The 21,612-nt window shown below is 42.8% G+C and overlaps 1 protein-coding gene across 2 annotated transcripts in view; it reads right to left on the bottom strand.

The window, feature by feature from the left end:
• Positions 1 to 1,258: 1,258 nt before the first annotated feature.
• Positions 1,259 to 21,612, bottom strand: part of PDLIM4 (PDZ and LIM domain 4) — a 95,987-nt gene continuing 75,633 nt past the window's right edge. For both annotated transcript variants that reach the window (XM_030573862.1, XM_030573863.1), the window contains 4 exons: positions 15,673 to 15,851; positions 11,077 to 11,234; positions 4,005 to 4,125; positions 1,259 to 2,214 (listed from right to left, as the gene is read on the bottom strand). In XM_030573862.1, the coding sequence (XP_030429722.1) occupies positions 2,010 to 2,214; positions 4,005 to 4,125; positions 11,077 to 11,234; positions 15,673 to 15,851 (663 nt within the window). In that variant the 3' untranslated portion in view covers positions 1,259 to 2,009. The remainder of the gene's footprint in view (positions 2,215 to 4,004; positions 4,126 to 11,076; positions 11,235 to 15,672; positions 15,852 to 21,612) is intronic.

Here is a 21,612-nt window from a genome sequence, read left to right as displayed (position 1 = left end):
CCGTGGGGAGGTCTTGTGTTTCTCAAGAGTTACTGTTGATGTTCTTTAACTGCTAAGAAAAAGACCAGAACTATAACCAGGATATGGTAACCCTGGCAACATGCAGTTCAACGTTGGCCTTTCTGACACAGAAAAAAGGTGATTTGTTTTCCAATCTGTTTTTAAACCACGTCTATGGTTCAAAGGTCGGATATTTCAGCAAGCTGAGTGTCTCCAACCCCCACTGATCCCAAAGGGAGTTGGGGGAACTACAGTCCACCAATTTTCAGTAGAATGCACTCTACCTCTCTCTGAAGTGCAAATTCAATTCATAAGGGTGGACTAATCTCATAAGCTGCCTAGTATATGGTGGTTATTGTGGCAACTGCATCCTACTGCAGTGGGAGAGGACAGCAGGAGCACACATGACCTTTCTAAAAGAAAAATGTTTCCAGGCTTCTTATTTTTAATGTCCTGGAAATGCAGGGATAAGGTTTCCAAAGCGGTGCATGGGGGAAATTGGCCACATGGCTTCCATTAGCAGGAGTGGCAATCATGCAGCCAAATCTCAGCTCACAACTTACAAAACGGCCCAACGTTCAGCCAATACTGGATGTCAGATGCCGTTCCAGCAGGATGCCCAAGGAAAATAAAATCCTCCAAACACCAGAACAAAAATCTCTCCCAATAAAACCAAACGTTTCCCCAAAACAAAAGGGAAACCAAACCTTGTTAATGGCTTGGGTTTGCACTGAGCATCAGTGGGTCCGAATCTAATCGCACTCATTCTAGACCAGGAAGAGTGCTGCATTTCCCAGTTCTGATGTAACTTTCTATGTTCTTGATGGTTTTTGCTATTGGTTCCACAGCCAGCCAGCACAGCAGGTAGTTTTAAGAGCTGCTGTACAATTCTAGGGGCCAGTGAAAAAAAGCAAAAGCTGGATCAGGCCCATGATGAACAAAAACAAAGATACCCTTTGCTGGGGGAAGAACAAAGCAGTCAAACTTAGGAGCTGACGACCAGTTTAGGAATCACCCAGGCAGCCCCAGTACTATTTCAGGGTCCCAAGCATTAGATACCAGAGAATTCCAGAAACTATAAGGAAAAAGAAAAGCAAATGTTATAGCACAGGGATTCTCATACTGGGGGTCGGGACCTCTTGGAGGTCGTGAGGTTATTACATGAGGGGTTGCAAGCTGTCAGCCTTCACCCCAAGCCCTGCTTTGCCTCCAGTATTTATAATGGTGTTAAATATATTAAAAAGTGTTTTTAATTTATAAGGGGGGGTCCACACTCAGAGGCTTGCTGTGTGAAAGGGGTAACTAGTACAAAAGTTTGAGAACCACTGTTATAGCAAAATGTAGGTGCAAAGTGCCTTTTTGATTCTTTTTTATTAAAACCTGGAACAGGTCTGCAGATCAGGTCAATGCCATGTAATATAACTAGTGAATTTCACCATGGTTATTTTTTAAAAAGATCATTTTTGCCCAGGACAGTCATCTCTGCTTAATATCAGATCATGTCTGAAACTCTCTCCACCCCACCACCACGCTACATTGCAGGAACACAGCTTCCACATGGTCTCAATGTGTTACTGAAAGGTATGGATCTAAAGCAATGCAATAAAAGTTAGTTTCTCTTGTTAAAGTGCCTTATTTCCTTTGAGCTTTTAAAATGTTTTCCTTACATTTTAAAATGAAGAGGAAAAAAAAGAATACTGGTTTTATATGAAACAGAGTAGAACATTAATCAATATTTACACAGATCTTGGACAAGGCCATGGCAGAACTTATTTAACACCCCCCAGCACAACAACCCAAAAGCAGAGCGTCAAAAGGAAGGAAAAAATCTGTTCATATGCTTTCAACACCATCCCCTTGAGATCCCTAGTGTAAACCGCTTTATCTCTGAATAGGCATTTTACTGAGACGCTAGTAATCGGAGCTGATTACTGACATATTTTAAAACTAGCGGCATGTGTGTGGGTGGGCGAGTTGCCTTTTGACCTCTGCAGGAATAGAGTATGCACTTAGACAAGTTCGACTTTTGCGTTTGGATAAACAGCGACAACATCATATCCTTCGGGGGGCTTAACCCTTTCCTTCGCGTGCGTTTCGCAGTACAGTTGCTCCTCGATGAAGAAATATCCCCTCTGCTTCAGGTTTAGGCCACAGTCATCGCACATGAAACATTCTGGGTGGTAGAGCTTGTCCCGAGCTTTGACAATGGTCCCTCTGTGTGTAGGAGAGAAGGCAGATTACACACCAAGCTGATGTCAAAAGCAACCACGAGCGCACTCTGGAGCAGTTTGTTCCATTGCCCAGCACAGCAAAAAAACATGAACGTAAATGTCATTTAGTGGCATTTTGAAGACATCATTTGACCCCTGCAACCTCTTCTGCCTCGGTCTCTAACACCCCCCTGCTGGCCATCTAAAATCCCACTGTGAAAATTCTCTCCCTCAGCCACTGCTTTGATTATTTTGACCTCTCCTTCAAGGGTCCAATCCTGCTTCCACTGATGTCAGTAGCAAAATCCCTGTTAATGTCAGTGCCTGAAGCCCTGGACTGGCTCCTTACTGCCTTCTGCATCAAGTTCTCCTCAGCTTCAAGGTGCTGCTCAACTCTCCTCTCCATCATAGTCCCCCCAGCTCCTTTTTGCCCCACACCTCTCAACCTGGTCCTCCTCTTTGCTTCCTTCTTCCATGCCTGTCTCCACAGCACCTCCTACATGGTTATCTTTGCCTGGGACACCCTTCCCATCCCACTGTGGCATTTCTGCATCTGCTCTTTTACATTCTTCCTTGAAAACTCATTTCTTTCTCAAAACCTATCAGCATTAGGCTGTCCCTCCAACTCCACCCCTCAAGGGCCCCAGTGGGTGAGGTAATATCTTTTACTGGACCACCTTATGTTAGTAAGCTTCTGTAATAAAGATATTGCCTCCCCCGCCTTGTTGGCTTTTGTCTGTCTGTTGAGGGATCATGTCTCCTTCATGTTCTGTACACCCAGACACTTGGCACCTTCCAGGATTGGACCTCGAAGGGGATGTGCATGGTAAGCCATTTCCTACTCTTGTGGGTTGCTGCCTAACAGCCTGAATTCCTTACCCCATGCCTTGGCATGACGCTGGGTGTGCAGCAATGGTTCTCAACCTATTTACCATTGCTGGCTGCAGGTTGAGAACCACTGGTCTGGAGTATCTACATTCAGCCAGGATGATGGCAAGGAGACCAGTCTGTGAGAGCAGGGAGCCATCCCCTTAGGCTAAAGCACTAGCCTGTTCACATGCGAATGTAATAAAATGATGGTCTTCGTAAGCCAGTTATGGGAGATCTCCCATCATTGTGCTCCCCCCGTGATAGCAAGGATGGACACAGGAACACGAACAGTGCACAGGAACTTTTACCATGTTGTCAGCAAGCCCCGCCTGGACTCGCTCTAAATGACGTGTTGGTAAAAATGCCTGTATTCTGCATACAGCATTGCAACAATGGGAGCTCTCTCAAAACCCTCAAACCACCCACCACCGCATGGCTAGTCAAGCAGACAAAGCCCTACAGACTCTGCAGTCATTTACTAGGACTGAAACCAGCACCTTCAGCATGAAAAATACTGGCCTCTTCCACTGGAGCCAAATGAGAACTGAGTTTGTTGTGGGATAATAAAAGGCTGTAATAATTTCTGGGGCCATTCACATGCGTTAGGCCAGTTTATTACAATAAGCATGGTAAAATCATATGCTTCATTAGAAATCATTGATACATCACTGTACTGGTCATTTTTTTTTTGCATCTTGAAAAGGCAACCAAACTGTACTGGGGAATGTCACCTTATTCCAATTTTATATCTTGTGTAAGGTCTCACTGGCAAGAAATATGAAGAACTGGAGGACTGCTGTAAATATTAATAGAGCCACTTCTATTAGATGAATACCACAATAGAGGTCTTGTGAATAGTTAATCATCCTTTTCCATTGCATGGTGTTATTGACATCTAATGCTATGGACAGATTATGTACTTACACAATCCCATTTCCACATCTGGTGCACTCAGGAAGCATCTGCAATCCAGACATGGCACCACCAAGTTTTGATACTGGAGATTTGATGTTTCTAGGGCCAGTCAGTCGGTCGAGTTTTTCACCTGCCAAGAGTTTTGAAAAGACCCAGATTTAAAGTTGATCTCTATTTTAGAGGACAGATGTGATGATTCTGCCTGAGAAAACATGATATACATATTGCAACAGAAAACTTCTTGCAATTTGCATAACAAAGAAAATGGTGGGACCATTTAGCTAGTTCAGCATTTAAGTTCACAGAACACTGATAGGCCTCACATAAATCACATAAATCCATTGTACATCATAATGAAGCCAGAGGGTTAAGTAACTAATTGCTCAGAATGGTAGAAATGAAATGGCTGTAATATAACCATTGATTACCACATCACCATCTACTGGTACATTCTCAATGATCTAAACAGACCCCATCAATCTAAACAGACCAGGGCTGAATTTGTTTGACAGATTTTTTTGGGAGCTAAGAGACAGAGATGGGGAGAGAGAAGCACACTCATGAAATCATAGGAGAGCAGAACAGACGGAGTGGGTTCTATCTGAGTGAGATTAGATGTATTGTTTTTTATATCAATGACCACTCAAAGAGAAGATGATGATTAAAACCTTTTGGAGCACAGGGCAAACCAAAAAAAGAAAGAAACCAAACAATAACACAGTTAAGTGCATTTTTCTTCTTAGGAGATTTATTTGTTTTATTACAACTGTCGTGAGTCAGGAAGACTTTTGTGAGCTTAAAGTAAAAAGTAAAACAGCATGTTAGAAGCTGACTTTTTTCTTGGCATTAAGTTTTGTTTTACATCGGAGATTAGCCAAACTAAAAGGAAGCAATGAAAGCTTTATGCGTGGTGACTGGCACGCTCTCTCATATGAGTGTGCATGCATATATTATATATAAACATTCACTATATGTATACATATATATATAGGGGGAGAGAGAGAGAGAGAGAGAGAGAGAGATTATACATATAGTGAATGTTTATATATAATGTATACACTCACTCTGATTCATGTACATATCGCCAAAAACTGTAAAACTTAATGTACACGACTAACTGCGAGGTTTTCCAGAATGCCCTGTTGCCCACCAGATCACAGCTGCAATTTTGAATATGCTCATCCAAGCCCCCATTCAGCAAAGAACTTTAAGCACATGCTTAATTTTAGGCACATGCTTAAATTTCGTCGACCTCCATGGGACTTTAGCATGTGCTTACAAGCAGGGCAGGCTCCAGGCCACAGCATGCCAAGCGCGTGCTTGGGGCGGCACACCGCGGAGGGCGCTGCGCCGGTTTCCGGGAGGGAATCAGGCGGCTCCGGTGAACCTCCTGCAGGCGTGCCTGCAGAGGGTCCGCTGGTCCCGTGGACCTCCCGCAGGCGTGCCTGTGGAGGGTCCGCTGGTCCCGCAGCTCCGGTGGACCTCCCGCAGGCATGCCTGCAGGAGGCCCACTGGAGCCGCTGGACCAGCAAGCAGCAGAGCGCCCCCCCGTGGCGTGCCACCGTGCTTGGGGCAGAGAAATTGATAGAGCCGGCTCTCCTTACAAGCTGTGCTGAATAGGAGTAAGTATTCACCAAACAGTTACTTTGGATCTTTAATAGCTTTGATTCTGCCCAAAAGTGCCTACTACAGCTTAAAAAAATTCTGTGTATATAAAAGTTAATTCTTAGCATTTTTAATCAATCAGGGTATCATTCTTCCGGGCTGTTTATTGATCTTGGCCCTATTGTGTGAATCTGTTTGTAACAGTATATTTCTGACTTGCATTACTCAGTGGTGCGTCCCTTTCTTTTTGCTCAGAATTCATTTTCCCAAATGATTTGGGGATAAGAAGTGCCTCCTCTTTCCTTTCAGAATAAAGACGCAACACGTAAGACAACTTGCTTTGCTTTCAACACAGAAAGACAGATCAGTGCATTTCAGCTCCAGCAGTTACCAGCATCACTGTACTTTCATCCTTATAGAAACCGTTTGCAGTTAATGTAGAGGAGGCTATTCAATTATAGAATTAAGAGGTGAGCAAAGGGCCCACAAAACTGTCTCCCTCCCAAAGTCAGGGTGTTTTTTTTGGAGGGCTTTTTATTATTTCTCTGTCTTTGCACAGTGACAGAGTCTTAGTCATTAAGACTAAGCCAAAGCATGATAGTGCTCATGGTTTTACAATCAAACAACTAAGATCATGAAAGCCAAAGACTCTCTCAGCCTCCCACAAGTAAAACACAATGTTAATGTTTTCAGAAGACTTGGAATAAGACAGCTCCTCGCTCTATGTGTGACTGACTGCCCAAGCAACCTACTGAAACTGTTAAGCCCAAGAGGCCTCCAGTGCGCTTGGTTGGACTCAAGCAGAACTCGTTTGCTGAGATTTTCTGTTGAGCATGGACTGACACAATCGCGCACAAGGTCAGACCTCACAGACTGAGAGATGCTGTATTTGAGCTATTCATATATTCATTTGCCAGTTTTTAAAATATCACCCTCCTTACGCCTGAAGCTGCTCCTGTTCCTAAGCTAGGGAACTTGGATAACTTTGACAGAGGTGGGGAGAGAGGGAGAGAGAGAGAGAGAGAGATTTTAAAACAAGGCAGGACCTTCAAAACTCTCACCAGAATGCTAGGTCCTTTCCCTCTGTTTCTGCAGGCGCAGAGCCCCACAATAATTTATGTTCCTCAGCTAGGCAGCTACTAACTTTAACTAAACATTCTTGTCTATGCTTTGTGCTTAGGGTTTATCTTTCACGGTCGAGGGGCACCCATTGAGGCAACTTTAGGTTTCTTTACCAATCCTGTCAGATTCCCAGCAGGAAACATTTCTTATTAGGAGGCACAATATGAGGCCAATCATCATAAAGAAAAAATACTGCTTCTGGCAGGAAAATTTTCCATATCCCCAGTCCTTCACATGAAATACCAGGTTTTCTAAGACTATGAAGATCCTGCCTTTAAAGGGACACTGAACACTAGTCTTGAACCCAAATCATGTATTTCTTCTTTTTTGTATTTAGTTTTTAAAAGGGGGAAAGGAAAATCTGAAGAACCCTGATACGAATTAAAAAAATTATCATTTAAAAAACAATAAAACTAAATCTCTTAAATGGAATCTCTAGTACTGAGACTCCCCAATACAATAATATTTTCCTAGTACACCAGAACCCAGAAGTGAAATAATTTACTCCAAAGTGAAAGGGATTGGTCTATTTCCATCATCCAAGCTGAGTGAAATGCAAAAGAAGCTTAAATTAAGAAAAATACATTCAGATTTTAAAATATTTTATTTTTAATTACCTATGCATTTTATGCTGACAGAGTCTCTTCAGAAGAGAATATTTCATTTTTAATCCTTTACAAAATGAACCCCAGTAACTTAACAATCAATGCTCCTGGCCAGAGTTTGTGGCTGCAAAACTGGTCAGGGATTCACCAGCCTCATATAAAAATCATTAAGAGACCAGAACCAGGTGTAAAGTAAGAGAAAAAAGCATGGTGTTGGCCTAGAATCAAGATCTGAATTCTCCAGCTTACTGACCTTTTGGTTGGTATCTTTCATCAGTTTTGTAATTCCAGACTCTAACAACATTGTGCTGCTATGTTACCAGAGGTTGGCATTGCAATAAACTCCATGTGAGAGGGCAGGGGGCAGTTCTTCAAAAAATCTTTTAAAATAGTGTTGCTCTTTTAAGATACCCTATTAAAATCTTGTAAAAGCAAGGCTCTGCTGTGCTAGTTACGTCTCATCATGAGAGGATGGAAGAAGGGGAGGAGACAATAGTCATTTATGAGCTTCAGCTCCAGTGCTTTCTACTGGCTTCTTCCTAATAATGAGGTTCTCGGGTATGTACAGTTGTGCACTGCCAAAAAACCCAAAGGCACAATCAGATCCTGCTGTTACTGCCAGCTAATCATGCATTTGCCCTGCCAGCCTAGAATGGAATAGAGCGTCTATGCTAGGAGTCCCATGGCTAATCTCATATTTTGCGCTTTTCCAAAAGGAAGTTATTGGCCCTTCTCCTTGCGAACATAGCCTAAGAAATGTAAATGGCTGCTAGGGTTGAAAGCGGATTTTCCCAAAGATCATAGCTTAGTCTGAGGCCTCCTGCAAGCACGCAAGCCTGGCCTGTGGGATCTGTAACACTCATGGCCACACATTTTTCCATGTCTTGGAGGACACCTAGAGTGCACAGATGATGTTTTTAGGGCTCCCTCAAAGCCACTTGCCTACAGCAGGGGACTGGCAGTAACCCAATGATTGTAAAGCAAGGTGATGATATTCGACAGAACCCAGAATTGTCTGCCTGCCAGACCTGGACTCGGTGATACGGACACAGTGGGCAGTGCTTTGGGATGGCGGGGTGCAGAAAACTGTTCTGTTCCAGCCAACTATGACCACAATGTGACGAGCAGAGAGACTGCCAGCCCAAACACGAAATAACATTGGGCCACTCTGTAGTACCTCTTCTCTTCAACTCTCAAATGGCTTTGCAAACATTTGGGCCCAATCCTGCTCACCAGTGGAAGTTGTGTCACTGATTTCAGTGGGGACATGATATTGCTTGTCATGAATTACATCTCGCAACAGACTAGTGGGGTAGGAAAATATTCTCAGTAATTTTACGCACAGGGAAACTGAGGCGCAACAAAGCTGTGTTACCAACTCTGGCAATTTTATCCCAAGCCTTGCAATTGTTGTTTTCCTTAAAGTCCCAGCTCCTTGAGTCATGTGGGAATATCAGTCTTTTTGCAGAGAAAAGCTTGAAAATTTAAACTCTAAAGGCCCAAAGCTCAAAGTGAACAAAACATTTATTGTTTAAAATCTTGTGGCTTTTTAAGACAACCTCATAATTTTTGCAGTCTGGCTCATGATTTTTGTATGGTTGGAGACGAGTGGACAACAGTTATCTAAAATATGGGCTTTGTTACATTCTATAGGAAACTGGCTGCAAGACTGAGTATAACTGAAACTGCTGACTCCCATTATTATGTTTGTTCATGTAAATGCCATTTATTTAGATAGAAAAGGTGGGTGAGGTCATATCTTTTATTGGACCTTCTGTGGATGAGAAAAACAAGCTTTGAGCTTACACAGAGCAATCCTTCAGGTCTTCAGCACCTGAAGAAGAGTTCTGCGTAAGCTCGAAAGCTTGTCTGTTTCACCAGCAGAAGTTGGTCCACTAAAAGATATTACCTCACTCACCCTGCTTCTCTAATATCCTGGGACCAACATGGCTACAATACTGCGTACATTTATTTAAATAGGAAACTGATATTCTATTAATTATGCTCCCAATCGTTTCTAATGTATTACATCTGTATGATACTCCTAGGAAAACAGTCGCAGTGTGCATCCAACCTGCAAACCTAGACACCTTCCACAGGATGCCCAAAGTCTGAGTTTGGATGCAGTAAGCACAGCTGCTAATCTGGGCTGTGTGTTCAGGTACCTGGTTTGAAACCGCCATTGGGGCATTTATTGCTGGAGAAGTGTTCACATGTCTAATCATTCCAAGTCTCAGCACAAAGGAGGCGAGACTGAAAACAACAGGAACCAGAACAGTCAGTTTCCGCGTTTCCTTTCAAAGTGCTTTCCAGGCCTGTGGAATGATTCAGTAGAGAATTACACAGAGGCAGTCAGCCAGGTCTTTTTCTCAAGGGATGATGTGGCTCAGCCGAGAATGTGGAGTCTAATCCTTCCACAGGCAAGAAGCCAATGTATGCGCACCTGTGCAACAACAGGGAAAATCTGAGCAGAGGTTTGCCAGTGACCAGGTAATGCCTTTGCACACTGTCACAATGTCATTTCCCAGCATCCACATAAGCAATGAAAGCAGATGTAGGTTGCTGGCTGGGTTAGTTGCTGAAGTGGTTGTGGCCGGTGGAACCAGAGTGCCAGGAGCATGTGTCAACAAGCTCTCTACAATGGAAGTGAAGAGGAGGTTGCTAATCCTGTTTGAGAGCTTGTGGAAGTAGGAGAGTCAAAATCTAGTCTTTGAAGTATCCCAGTACTGAACCAAAGACATTCCTGCCCAGTCACACACCACATGCTTTACGTAGAAGTCTACAGCTCTGCCTTAAGCACTAATCTCTTTCAAGTGGTCCAGACACACCAAACTGGGCTGGATGAAAGCAAAGCTGTGGTTTTGTTCTCAAGTTCAATACATTTCTTTCCACATACTCAAGATCAATGTCACTGCATCATACCAATTGAGGGGCAGATTTCAGCTGTTCCAGCCCATGTGTGCAAAATGAAAGAGACAATGTTAAAAGACCTTCCTCACTTGCGCCTCTGCCACAGCTTGTGGGGGGGCTGTTTGGTGGGGTTAGCCCCCTGACATATCTAGGAAGGATGATGAAAGAGAGGTCCAGTGGTTAAGGCTCAGCCCATGACTTGGCAGAGCAGGGTTCAAATCCCTGTGTCACTTAACCTCTCTGAGCCTCAGTTCTCCATCTGCAAAATGGGAACAGCATTTCCCTGCATCAGAGGGGTGTTATGAGGATAAATACACTACAAATTGTGAGGTGTGCAGATACTACAGTAACAGGCAGCGAGCAGTGGAGCTAACTCTTGCGGTAAATGGCAGTGAGTGTCATGTGATCCTATCCTGTTCCCCCTCATCAGAGTAGGTGGGTACAGCTGCAGGGGGATGTGTGACTACACTCTACAAAGTGCCACTCTTTGAACCTCAGCACACTCCCCAGCATAATTCTGGAAAAGTTAGCAGAAATTCTCCCAGCCATTTCTGATGCACTGTACCACAACCTGCTCAGTATCGTAAAGCCAGGATTGGCCTTCTCTGATGAGTGAGCACCATACAGCTAACTCTGTTGGGAGCAGTCACCTTACTATCAAAGCGCTGACGTTCCAAGCTTGGAAGGGCTTTTAATGCAATCATAAAAGGTTTTCCCTTTTGTAGGGCATATCATATTCATAGGTAACAAACTGACTTAGAAGACCATAAGAATTAGGAGGCTCGGGGGAGTTTGGAAAACTCTGTATGTACAAACAATCTGAGATGCTGTCTCCTTACCATTCTCTCCAGCTTCTAACATGCCCTGCAAATATCGGAAGGATCCAGACTGCTTAGGCTCCGAAGCTGGCTTTTCATAATCCTGGAGCATCTTGTACACATCTGACTCCATGTCAATTCCATTTCTGCTTCTCAGGAGAGGTTTTAAAGGGTCAGCACTATTTAAAAGCAAAGCAATGTCAGATGGTAAGCAGCTATTGCATTCAGGGGAGGAACAAGATTCCCAGCTAATTAGGGATGTGTGAAATCGATGGGGTTGGAAGTTTTATGAGCAAGCCCAAATGTTCTGTGTTTCCCCAAACAAGTCTGCATTTCATTAAACTTTTTCATCCATAAATTATATCCACATTTATTTTCACAGAGGCTTAATTAAATCCCCCACTCCCATGTTTTTTGCCTATAGCAAAGTTTTCTCTAGGGAAACAAACGTGCAAACCATGAAAGATAAACTAGTATGTTGCTTGCTCTTCTATTGTGCAATATAACTAAGGATTTACCAGTTATCAAGAGTCTTAGAAAAAGGGCAGCTGCTAAAAAGCTTCGTAAATTACTGTGCCACAGATGGAATGTACTGAAAAAGTTCATTAAATTAATGACTCAGTGCTATGGAAGCCACCCCATCCATTGTTAAATGACCTGACATCCGGGGTATTTTTTTTTGTCGTTGCCAGCTACAGCCCCTGTGGATATGATGTTATCTGCAGTGAACGCACCTTTCTAATCCAGTTTCCTTCTGGATAATTCTGCATTGAAAAGGCCAATGGTATTTGTCCCAGAAAGTCCAAGTGTTAAAAAAAATAATAAAAATACTGGGCCCACAAAAATGACCACTAAACAAATTGATAAAACACCCTCCAAACCTATTTTATCACATTCTCTTCCATGTTCTTTGATCCCACATTGTCTGTTTAGATTGTAAATTCTTTGGGGCAGGGGATTGTCTGTCTGTATTCAAAGCACCTGGCACAATATTGGGTGCAACTGAAACAAACAAACAATGTATAGTAATGAAGGCCCTGATTCAACAATCCATCCTAATACAGCAAAGCTCTAAAAGGACATGCTTATGTTCCGCTGACTTCAAAGAGACTTTAGCAAATGCTTACGCATACTGTTGAACAGAGAAGGTCTTAAACATATGTTTAAATTCTTTTGTTGAACTGGGGCCTAATAGCATATTATAGCACCTAGGGGCAAAGACTTTGTCTTACTTGCCTGTAAAGTGCCATGCACGTCAATGTCTTTATAAAAACAATAAAAATAGCCAGAGCTCTTAATCCCCGTCAAACAGCAGAACACATCTTACTCATCATCTGAGTCACTGTCTCCACCAGCATTGCATTCATGCCAGTACATAAATCAAACAAAATTCGCTTTCAACAGTGCATTTTCTGGAAGTAATTTGGATCTTAGATTCCTACTGTGCCCAGCTTCTGTTTGGAATGTGCACTTGTTGGTGGGCAATGTAGGAACTCAAAGCTGAACCTGCAAGATCAGCTAAGCGGGACTTGATTTTCTAACATTCTAATGGGTAGTCAGTGATCTCTTCATCAAGTCAGCAGTGGCAGGACTGGATTGGTCACCAAGGATGGAGATGCCATTATATACAGTAGAGGAACAAGATCCACCACTAATTAGGGAAGGGTGTACCACGTACTCCATGGGGTTTAAGGTTTTGCAAGCTGCCCCGAGTGTTCTGTGTGTCACCAAACAAGTCTGCATTTGATTAAACCTTTTCATCCATGCATTACATTCTAGTTTATTTTCACAGAGATTCAATTAAGCTTTCTTTCCTCCTGCAATGTTTTTCTGCCTATAGGGAAGCCTGGTCTAGGGAAAAAATTATGCAAGCCATGAAGCAATCTATGCATAATTCTCTGAAGGTTGTGATGACCATGAAATCTTGAGTCAGCGAGCTGAGCTGTTGCTGCTGAGAATCGTTGAGTGCACATGGGACTGCAAGTTGTTGCAGCATTTACCACCAGTGACTTGAACCTGACTCTGCAGATTCTGCGCCAGTTGCTCTGGTGTCCTTTCTGCATGTCTGAAGTTCCCTAACTACCTTGTTATAGTGGTGTCATCCGTCAAGTCATGCGTTTTCAGCTAGGGAGTAAACTTGTCTTTAATCCAGGCAAATCCCATACTTGGAAAAGACTGAGTTCGTGACCCAATTCTGAACCTATGAATGCGTTCAAAATCAAGCACAAATGCACTGACTCATCATTAAAGCTAATCCCCCTGTTTTTAGCCAAGGTATACAAAGCCACATTCTGCTCTCAGTGATTCCTGTGCCATCTCAACAACTTCAGCATCATTAATGTCAATGAGGCTGTACAAGCGTAACAGAGGGCAAAATTTGACCCATCAAGTCCCCCAGGTGTGAATTAGTACAGACACACCGTACTCCACAATCTGAAAAAGCTTCTTCACTGCTGGGAATTAATATGGGCATTTTTCCTAGTTCAGAACTAATGTCTGACATAAATTGCCAACAGCCTCAAACAAAGATACTCTAGTCCACAAGCTGGGCTGCATCGAAGTTTCAGCTATTCATCTGAGCTGTGTGTGGCTAGAAAACTGTTTGATTTTCTATAAGCACTAATATACCACAGCCTGCCAAACAGCTGCATTGACCTAGATTTACAGACGTCCCAATTTATTGGATTTAGTTTTGTATGAAAGCCATAATCCCAAAATCTGCTCCAAGGCTTCACTTTGGAAGACTAGTCACTGTACAACAGCAATCATAGCCTCTACGGAGCAAAAACCTTTGATAAGTGTCTGGTGGACAAACATTTCCTTAAAACAAGATACTGAAGTTTATGACTAACTCAGGATCATTAGCATCATCCCACATTGGGATCTCATCTGGTGACTGCTACCTATCCAGTTCCATTAGCAGTAAAAGGATCTGAATCAGGTAATCCAAATTCAGTAGTGATATAAATGATGGGGTAAGTTATACAATGGGTGTCAGTCAAGCTGGCTGCAATTGATGAACTAGAGTAAAATGTACTAGTTTTGGCATTAAGTGGACAGGCAAAACAACTTCAGCCAACCTGATATCCACATCAGCTTGGCATCCTACAGGTAAACTGGGAATTGTGTGGGGATAGGTAGAAAGGGGGAGATCTTGCTTTTATTTCACAGCTTCCTGTTAATTGTTTGTCCTCCTACATACATCCCTTCTGTCCCCCAAATGCTCAGTTACATATTATTTGTGCATCTACTAAGTGCCTAATTGGTGCAATTTATGCCATTTGGCCACTGACATCACAACATGTGTAAATTACAATTTGTGTAATTGGCATCACTGAATTTGGCCCACAGGCTTTCATGGGTGTTACCCTTGATTGCTCTAAGAAGCATTTTGCTGAAACTGGCCTTGGTCCTTTCTAATGAGCACAGAGTTAACATGCCTGCCTCCACCTGTGGAGAATCTGCAGAAGTTAACAGAGGTGGTTACAAAAATCCAGAGTCTCTGCCCATTTGAAATCCACACTTGAAGGGCAACTGTCAACTTGGATTTTTTTTTAATTAAATACTTAAGAAAACAACAGTTGCTGACAGAGCCCCATTAAATAGCATGTTCTGATTTTTATTTTTTTTTAAGAGATGCCTTTGAAAATATTTATCCTGATTGGTTTTTTCCACCAAAGGAAAAACTGAGTAACTGACTATATAAAGAAAACTTTGAGAGTGACTGTACATAGCGTTGTCAAACGTACAAAATAAACTTAATAGAGAAAATCGCTTTTACTGTTAATATCTGTCAGTTATAGTTAATTTAGGTGTTACTTGGAAGCATAATAGGTACATCATTTTCAGATAAAAATGTGGTTTTACCAAATAGGAAACTTCTGTTTAAGAAAACGGCCAGTCTAAATGTTCAAGCATACAGTTGATTGACCCGTTTTACTGACTACAGAGAAAGATGCAAGTACCAAGCCATCCTTGCTTATAGACCATCACTGGTTGTGCTGTATTTCAGTTATGTGATGGCACCAATTCTTCCAAAATACTAATATGTTATGTCAACATAAGCTAAACTGCATGAAGAGAACTTTTGCTGTAGCAAAGCCGTTTAGTTGTATTTAGCATAATGGGGTTCTGGTCCATTATGGGACTCCTGGGCTCTATGATAATAGAAATAATAAATATGGTATGACATGCTTATGTATTGTACTGAGTACAATAAGGGGCAAAACAAACATCAGCCACACACGGCATATACCTACGTAAAATAAACAAACACTGACTGCTGTGCCCATATAGCATTTTGATTAGAAACTTGAATCTTTAGCTCCAAGAACCCAGGTTCCCCATGAATGTGGGATGGCTGCCATCTTCACTGGCACATTCAACATTAGACCAGGAACCTCCAGAGCTAAAAGCTTTGCAGCTTGCACTCAAAAGCCAGTGCGCCCTATCTATGCTGTACCAGTCTTCTATCCTTTACGGACACAGCACGGAGGGGGGACCTGTTATGTACACCCTTTCCCCACAAAGCACTTTATACAAATTGCTATTTAAAAATGTCAAATTCCATCATTAACTGGCAGCAATATAATCATACAATTAGAGCTTTTCTCACACCTGTGTGGCGAAGCAATATGGAGCCCACTCATCTGTGCTGGCAAACTGGATTCGACATTGTTATTTGGATAGAGTCGTGTTGGATTATTGTACTGTAAATTCAACACCTGTTTGTTGTCAGTGGGGCTCCCTCCGGGAGCATAGGGCACTGATCTTCGGCTCTGAGTGGGCCCATTATCCTAAAAGAAAGAAGAAACAGAAAACGGTGAGGTACATGGCTCCTAGTACTAAACAGCCACTCCGGCTATTCTTCACAGCCTATAATAGCATTTCATTTGTTGTGTGTAAATAAGCAGAGGAAGAGAAAGAAATTCACCAGGGAAAAGGAAATTCACTTTTGACCTATAATTAGATCTTGCTGAACCTGTACAGCTTTCACTGGTCTGTAATTAAATAAGCTTGACTGTTTCTCAATATTCAGCCATTGCTAATTATTTTGCATTTCTTCATTTCCCCCATATGATCAATATTTATCTGTCCTATGAAGGAAGAAAAAGGGGCATGATTCACATTTCAGTTATACCATTTCATAGTATAGTTGTGCACTGTTCCCATTTACTCCTGATTCACACTGGTGCAAGTAAGATCAGAATCAGACCCCTGGGCTATGTACTCAGGTTACACAAGAGCCCAAATAAAGGGCCAGATCCTGACACCCTCTCACCTTGAATAACACCTTACTCCACAAATAGTTTAATTAATTTGAATGGGACTGCTCTGGAAGTCAGGAGTTACTTGAAGTGACTAAGGGGATCAGAATTTATCTCACGTTAATAACTTGGTATCTATATTTACATTTTTTGCTGGCTTTTTAGTGCCTGAGTGAAAATTAACATTTTGCAGGGCCAAAATGATGGAGGATCTGGTCTCTTTGTCATATTTCCACCAAACAGGAACTGAAGCATTGTAAAGAGACTAGTTTTCATGTTATTTCAGTTTGTGACAAAGTTCCTCCTCTACCTTGGTGGGTCCTGCACTTATTGACGGATTTGCTCGCCTCACAGATTCACCCTGTGGATCAGGAAACAGCCCATAGACCTTCCCCTCTGGTAGAAGCCACAATCCAGGTCAATTCCTCCTGTGTTTGATCAGGAGTTGGGAGGTTTAGGGGGAAACCTGGGCCCACCCTCTACTCTGGGTTCCAGCCCAGGGCCCAGTGGACTGCAGCTCTCTAGAATGCCTTCTGGAACAGCTACAATTCCCTGGGCTACTTCCCCATGGCCTCCTCCAAACACCTTCTTTATCCTCACCACTGGACCTTCCTCCTGTTGTCTGATAATGCTTGTACTTCTCAGTCCTCCAGCAGTATGTCTACTCACTCTCAGCTTCTTGCATGCCTCTTGCTGCCAGTTCCTCGCACACACTTCCTCTCCTCTGGATCCCTTTGGCCTGACTGGAATGAGCTCTTTTATAGCATCAGAGGAGCCTTAATTAGAGTCAGGTGCTAAACAGCCTCACCTGACTCTTAGCAGGTTAATTGGAGTCAGGTGTTCTCATTAGCCTGGAGAAGCCCCTGCTCTGGTCACTCAAGGAACAGAAAACTGCTTCTCCAGTGGCCAGTATATCTCCCTTCTACTCCTCTGCTCTTCCCAACTGGCCTGGGTCTATCACAAGCTATACAAAATATTAACAAAGGCTGTAAAACCCACTGAAAAATATTTGATCCTGTGCACACCAGAAGGTACAAAATACATCAGAAGTAACATTTACTGCTAGAGGTGCTCCCTACCAACCAAGCTGTACCCATGTTTTATCTCCTTTCTAATATCCTGCTTGGCGCACTATCAGTAGAAAGAAGAACCGTGGTATATTGACAAGGGAAGACAGGTTATTTCATATCCAATTATCAAAAACAAGGCAAAGCATCTGAAAACCAAAGGGCAGTCCTCTTCCACTTGCCCTGTGCTTGTTATTTCCATTTGTGCTAGTCAGGTTCATGTCTGTATTGATGGAAGAATAGATATTTACATGAGACATTTTAACTGTAATGCATTCTGGGCTGGGCTCCAGGAGCTACGCTGATTTATACCAGCTGAGGATCTGGCCCTCAGTTTTCAACATTCTTGCATATTTAAGGCTCGTGAAAAGCTAAGGAGAAAAACCACATTGTGACCAAGTAATGGAGTGCACAGTTTGGGTTCTATTACCAGGTTTACTTTTGACTGAAATCATCCAATAAATGCTAATTGGAAACAAAAGTTTATCACTGGAATATAGAATGAAATAATTTTATGTCCAAGTATAGTAAAAATTAATTGGTAAGAAAAATAAAAACAGACCCAGCTAGAGGCACGGGTTTTAGCATCCAATCCTGAAATTCTTCCTCAGGCAAAATTCTTAACAATATCAGTGGGATTTTTTGGGGGGGTTCCAGGATCAGGGCCTGATCCTGGAACCACCTAAGCATGTGAGTAACTGTGTATGTGAACAGTCCCATTGGACTCAGTGAGACTATACGTATGCATGAAGTTACTCATGTGCTTAAATAGTCACAAAACTAGAGCATTCTTTGTAATGCTATATCAGAGACATATGGGGGAAATAATTGCTTCCAACATATTAGATCAAATTATCTGTTAAAAAATAATTTCCCTGTTGGGAATAATATTTCAGTTTTTTCACCCGAATGATTCTTTTAAAAAAACAAAAAACCCGTCAGGTCACAGTTCCCAATTCCCAGATTTACAGTATTATTTTAAGGGAAATAAAGCAAATACTTTCTACCATGCCCCAGAGGAGAAAAGGAAGGCCATAAATGTTTGAGGGAAAGCAATAGTGTAAATTGGCCAGATGGTAAATCATTTTCAGTAAAAAGCCATCGGTTCTTTGGAAGCCAATCCTGTAAATGTCTATGTCAAAGGTCTGAAATTGCATTTCACTCCAAGGAAATTGAATGCTACCCTTTCCTGAGTCAGATGAAGAAATCACAGAGCAACAGACAGAGGCTAGTATGCGTCATGACTGAGGTTTGACACTTCTGTTTTACATGGATGAGCCACTCAGAACTATGGACCAAACTCTCCCCTGACAGATGCATGTGCAGCTCCCAGAGAAGCCAACATAAATACAACATGTGTGTCCATGGGGAGAATTTGGATTGAAATTATTTGGGAGGCATGTTTCTCTCTATCATGGAGTAGAGTGCATCTGCTTTGGAGAAGAGTGCAAGTTATCTGAGAGTATTATGCTACTGACTCTGTGCATGCTCTCACTCCATCCCCGCCCCATTGTAGGTACACGGTGAGTAGTTAGTGTTCTGCCGATAGTGCTGGGGTGTGCTGGAGGCAGTGAAACCAGGCTGGACTGCAAAGTCATCTAACTTTAAGGATTCTCAAAAGTAAATCTGCCTGAGGGTTAATTCTTGTTCAAGTAACATTATCTTCTCCCAACCACCTTAATCCTTCTCCCTTGGGTGCGGGCACAGAGGGAGGGGCCCTTCAATGGCACAGCTCCTGATGGCGCCCAAGCAACCACAGAGAGGAGCTGGAGAAGGATCCTCATTACCTTTTGTGCAGGTTTGGGATCCCTCTCCTTCTTGGTTGGAAGATGCAAAGGAAAAACTTTCCTGGGTTGACCCCACAGGGTTTCTGGCATTTGTTTCCCTCCCTCCATTTTGTCCTTTTTTCCATACAAGGGATGATTGGGGCCTTCACCATTAAGGTAACATGGGATTGTAATCCATTTCTGGAATAAAATGCACTTTAATGTTGGCCTAGAAAGCATGATCTCCTGGGGCTCCTTTAATCTGAGGCAGTTTGTAAACTGTCAGGCATTCATTTCTGTTGAACAAAACGATGTGTAAATCAACAGCAAATGTGTCTTAAAAGGCTAAAAAATATTGCTTTGACACTCTCCGAAGTGCATAGAAATTCAGTGTTGGATGCAGATTTATTCAGTCTTGTGGGGGCCTCCCCAGCTACACCCAGTTAGGCAGTGCAGTCTTGGAAACATTTCTGTGTGGAGTGGTATCAGTTTGGTGACAAGCACAAATGGTTGTGAGGCCATTTCACAAGCAATGATGTCCCTTGCTGTGTTTTTGTGGCCAGCTGAAGAGGGTCACTCTAAGTGGGGAGGTGCAGGTCCTTAATGGTTCCATGCTGCTCCCTAACAGTCCTAGCCTGCACCTCCATGACACTGTTTTGGCTCAGGTTAAAATGAAGCAGGTCTGTTCCAGACAGGATTCTAGCACAGACCCCATGCCTGGTACCCCAGAAAGAAACCAAATGCCAGCTGGTTTAACTTTAAAAACAATCATATCAATTTTTTGAGCTTCTTGAAACCAAGGACAAACACATTGCCTAAAGGTCCAGTACCACTCTGACTGAAATCTGTAGCCTCTGGTTTAGGCAAGTCGCAGAGTGAAGGGACAATACCATGTCCCTAGTAAGCAAAGGCTAACTGGAGACCTGAGCACTCTTTTTTCCCCAAAGAGCTCAGGGTCAGATTCTCAACTGTTCAGCACCCACAAATGGGGCCAGATTTCCAGAAGAGCCTGGCACCGTACAGGTCCCATCATGGCATTTACTGCCAGCTTTGCAGAACAACTGAGCACTAACGTGCTGAGCTCTTGAATATCTGGCCACTTATTCTGTTGCCAGAATGGGAACTGACCCCTTTGGAAACCTGTCCTGAGAGGTTCAGGAGTGGGGTTATAAGAGGCTGGCTAGGGGAATGCCTGCGAGAAGGCAGGGCTCTATGCCCAGGTGCTGAAGTCTCCTTGAATTCCACGCTGAGAAGGATTTTTGTTTTTCTCCAGATGCCTTTTTTGTTTGCATTCCTAGTTCTAAAGATTCGGAAAAACCCTTGCAGACTGCTGTTATCTCATTTCCTGCTGACTCACCCCAGTAGCGCAAGGGGCTCTTTTACTGTAATGCTCTCTCCAAATTCCTGTCTTCTCAAAGGGGACTGAACTTCTTGATTACATATTCACTGCGAAGCTGAGTCCAACTTCTTTGTTTTCAGTCTGCCATGATACTTCCCTGCAGTCACACACAATGACCCTTTTGTACCACATGTAGCCCTGGTGATGTGAGAGCTGGGATTCATTTAATTTTAGTCACTACTAATTAATCTGTGGTCATCACAACTATATGAAAAATTCATACAGTGTAATCACCTGCTCTCTCTGCTGTTTTCAAGGCTCTGCCATTCAGACTGACTAACTGATAGCACAATGGTTATTTCCTATTTACTTAAAACCTTGGTCAGTTTTCTAGAATTTCACCTGTGGGTAACTGCGAAGTGTTGTGCCAGAGTGGAGTGAAGGAATTATTGGCTACTGGGAGGTGCAGAAGATTAGTATTGTTAGGAGCAGCCACGCTTTATACCTACATTGTCTCTGGAAAGGGAGTGAGCATTATCTTTTTTTTTTTTTTGGACCAACTTCTGTTGGTGAGAGAGAGAAGCTTTCAAGTCACACCTTGTTTCTTGAATATTCTGGGACCGACATTGGTACAACTACACTGCATACTCCCTTTCCACTCAGGATCACTCTCCTGCTCTAGTACATGCTCTCAGCTTTGACCCATTTTCCTTCACTGCCAGTTCTCAAACCCTTCCTCAGAGCCTGGAAGCTGACCTGATGGTGTCTCCTTGAAGATCGAACGACTGATTCCAAGTCCTACTGGAAGATTTCAATTGGCTTAAATGGGATTGGGACAAAATGCACAAGAGCATCTGGCATTGTCTCTCCCTGCACTGGAATGGGTTCAATAAGTTCTTTGAGTAGTTGCAGTCTTTGATGGGTTTATTTTCTTGGACCACGCTGCAGATTCAGGCTGTGGATTAAGAGGAAAAACATGGAGAATATTCAGTCTTCTGGGGGAAGTCACTTGTCTTGGTCTTCCTTGGTTGTACTCCTTCAGTTGCCTGGATTGGTTTCAGACTCCTTTCTCAGCATCTGTCTCAGAGTTTTCAATGAAGGCCATGCAAGATTTTGCA

Source organism: Gopherus evgoodei, chromosome 8, assembly GCF_007399415.2.
Source record: "Gopherus evgoodei ecotype Sinaloan lineage chromosome 8, rGopEvg1_v1.p, whole genome shotgun sequence".
Classification (NCBI taxonomy): Eukaryota; Metazoa; Chordata; order Testudines; family Testudinidae; genus Gopherus; species Gopherus evgoodei.
This window is presented reverse-complemented; position numbering and strand designations above follow the sequence as displayed.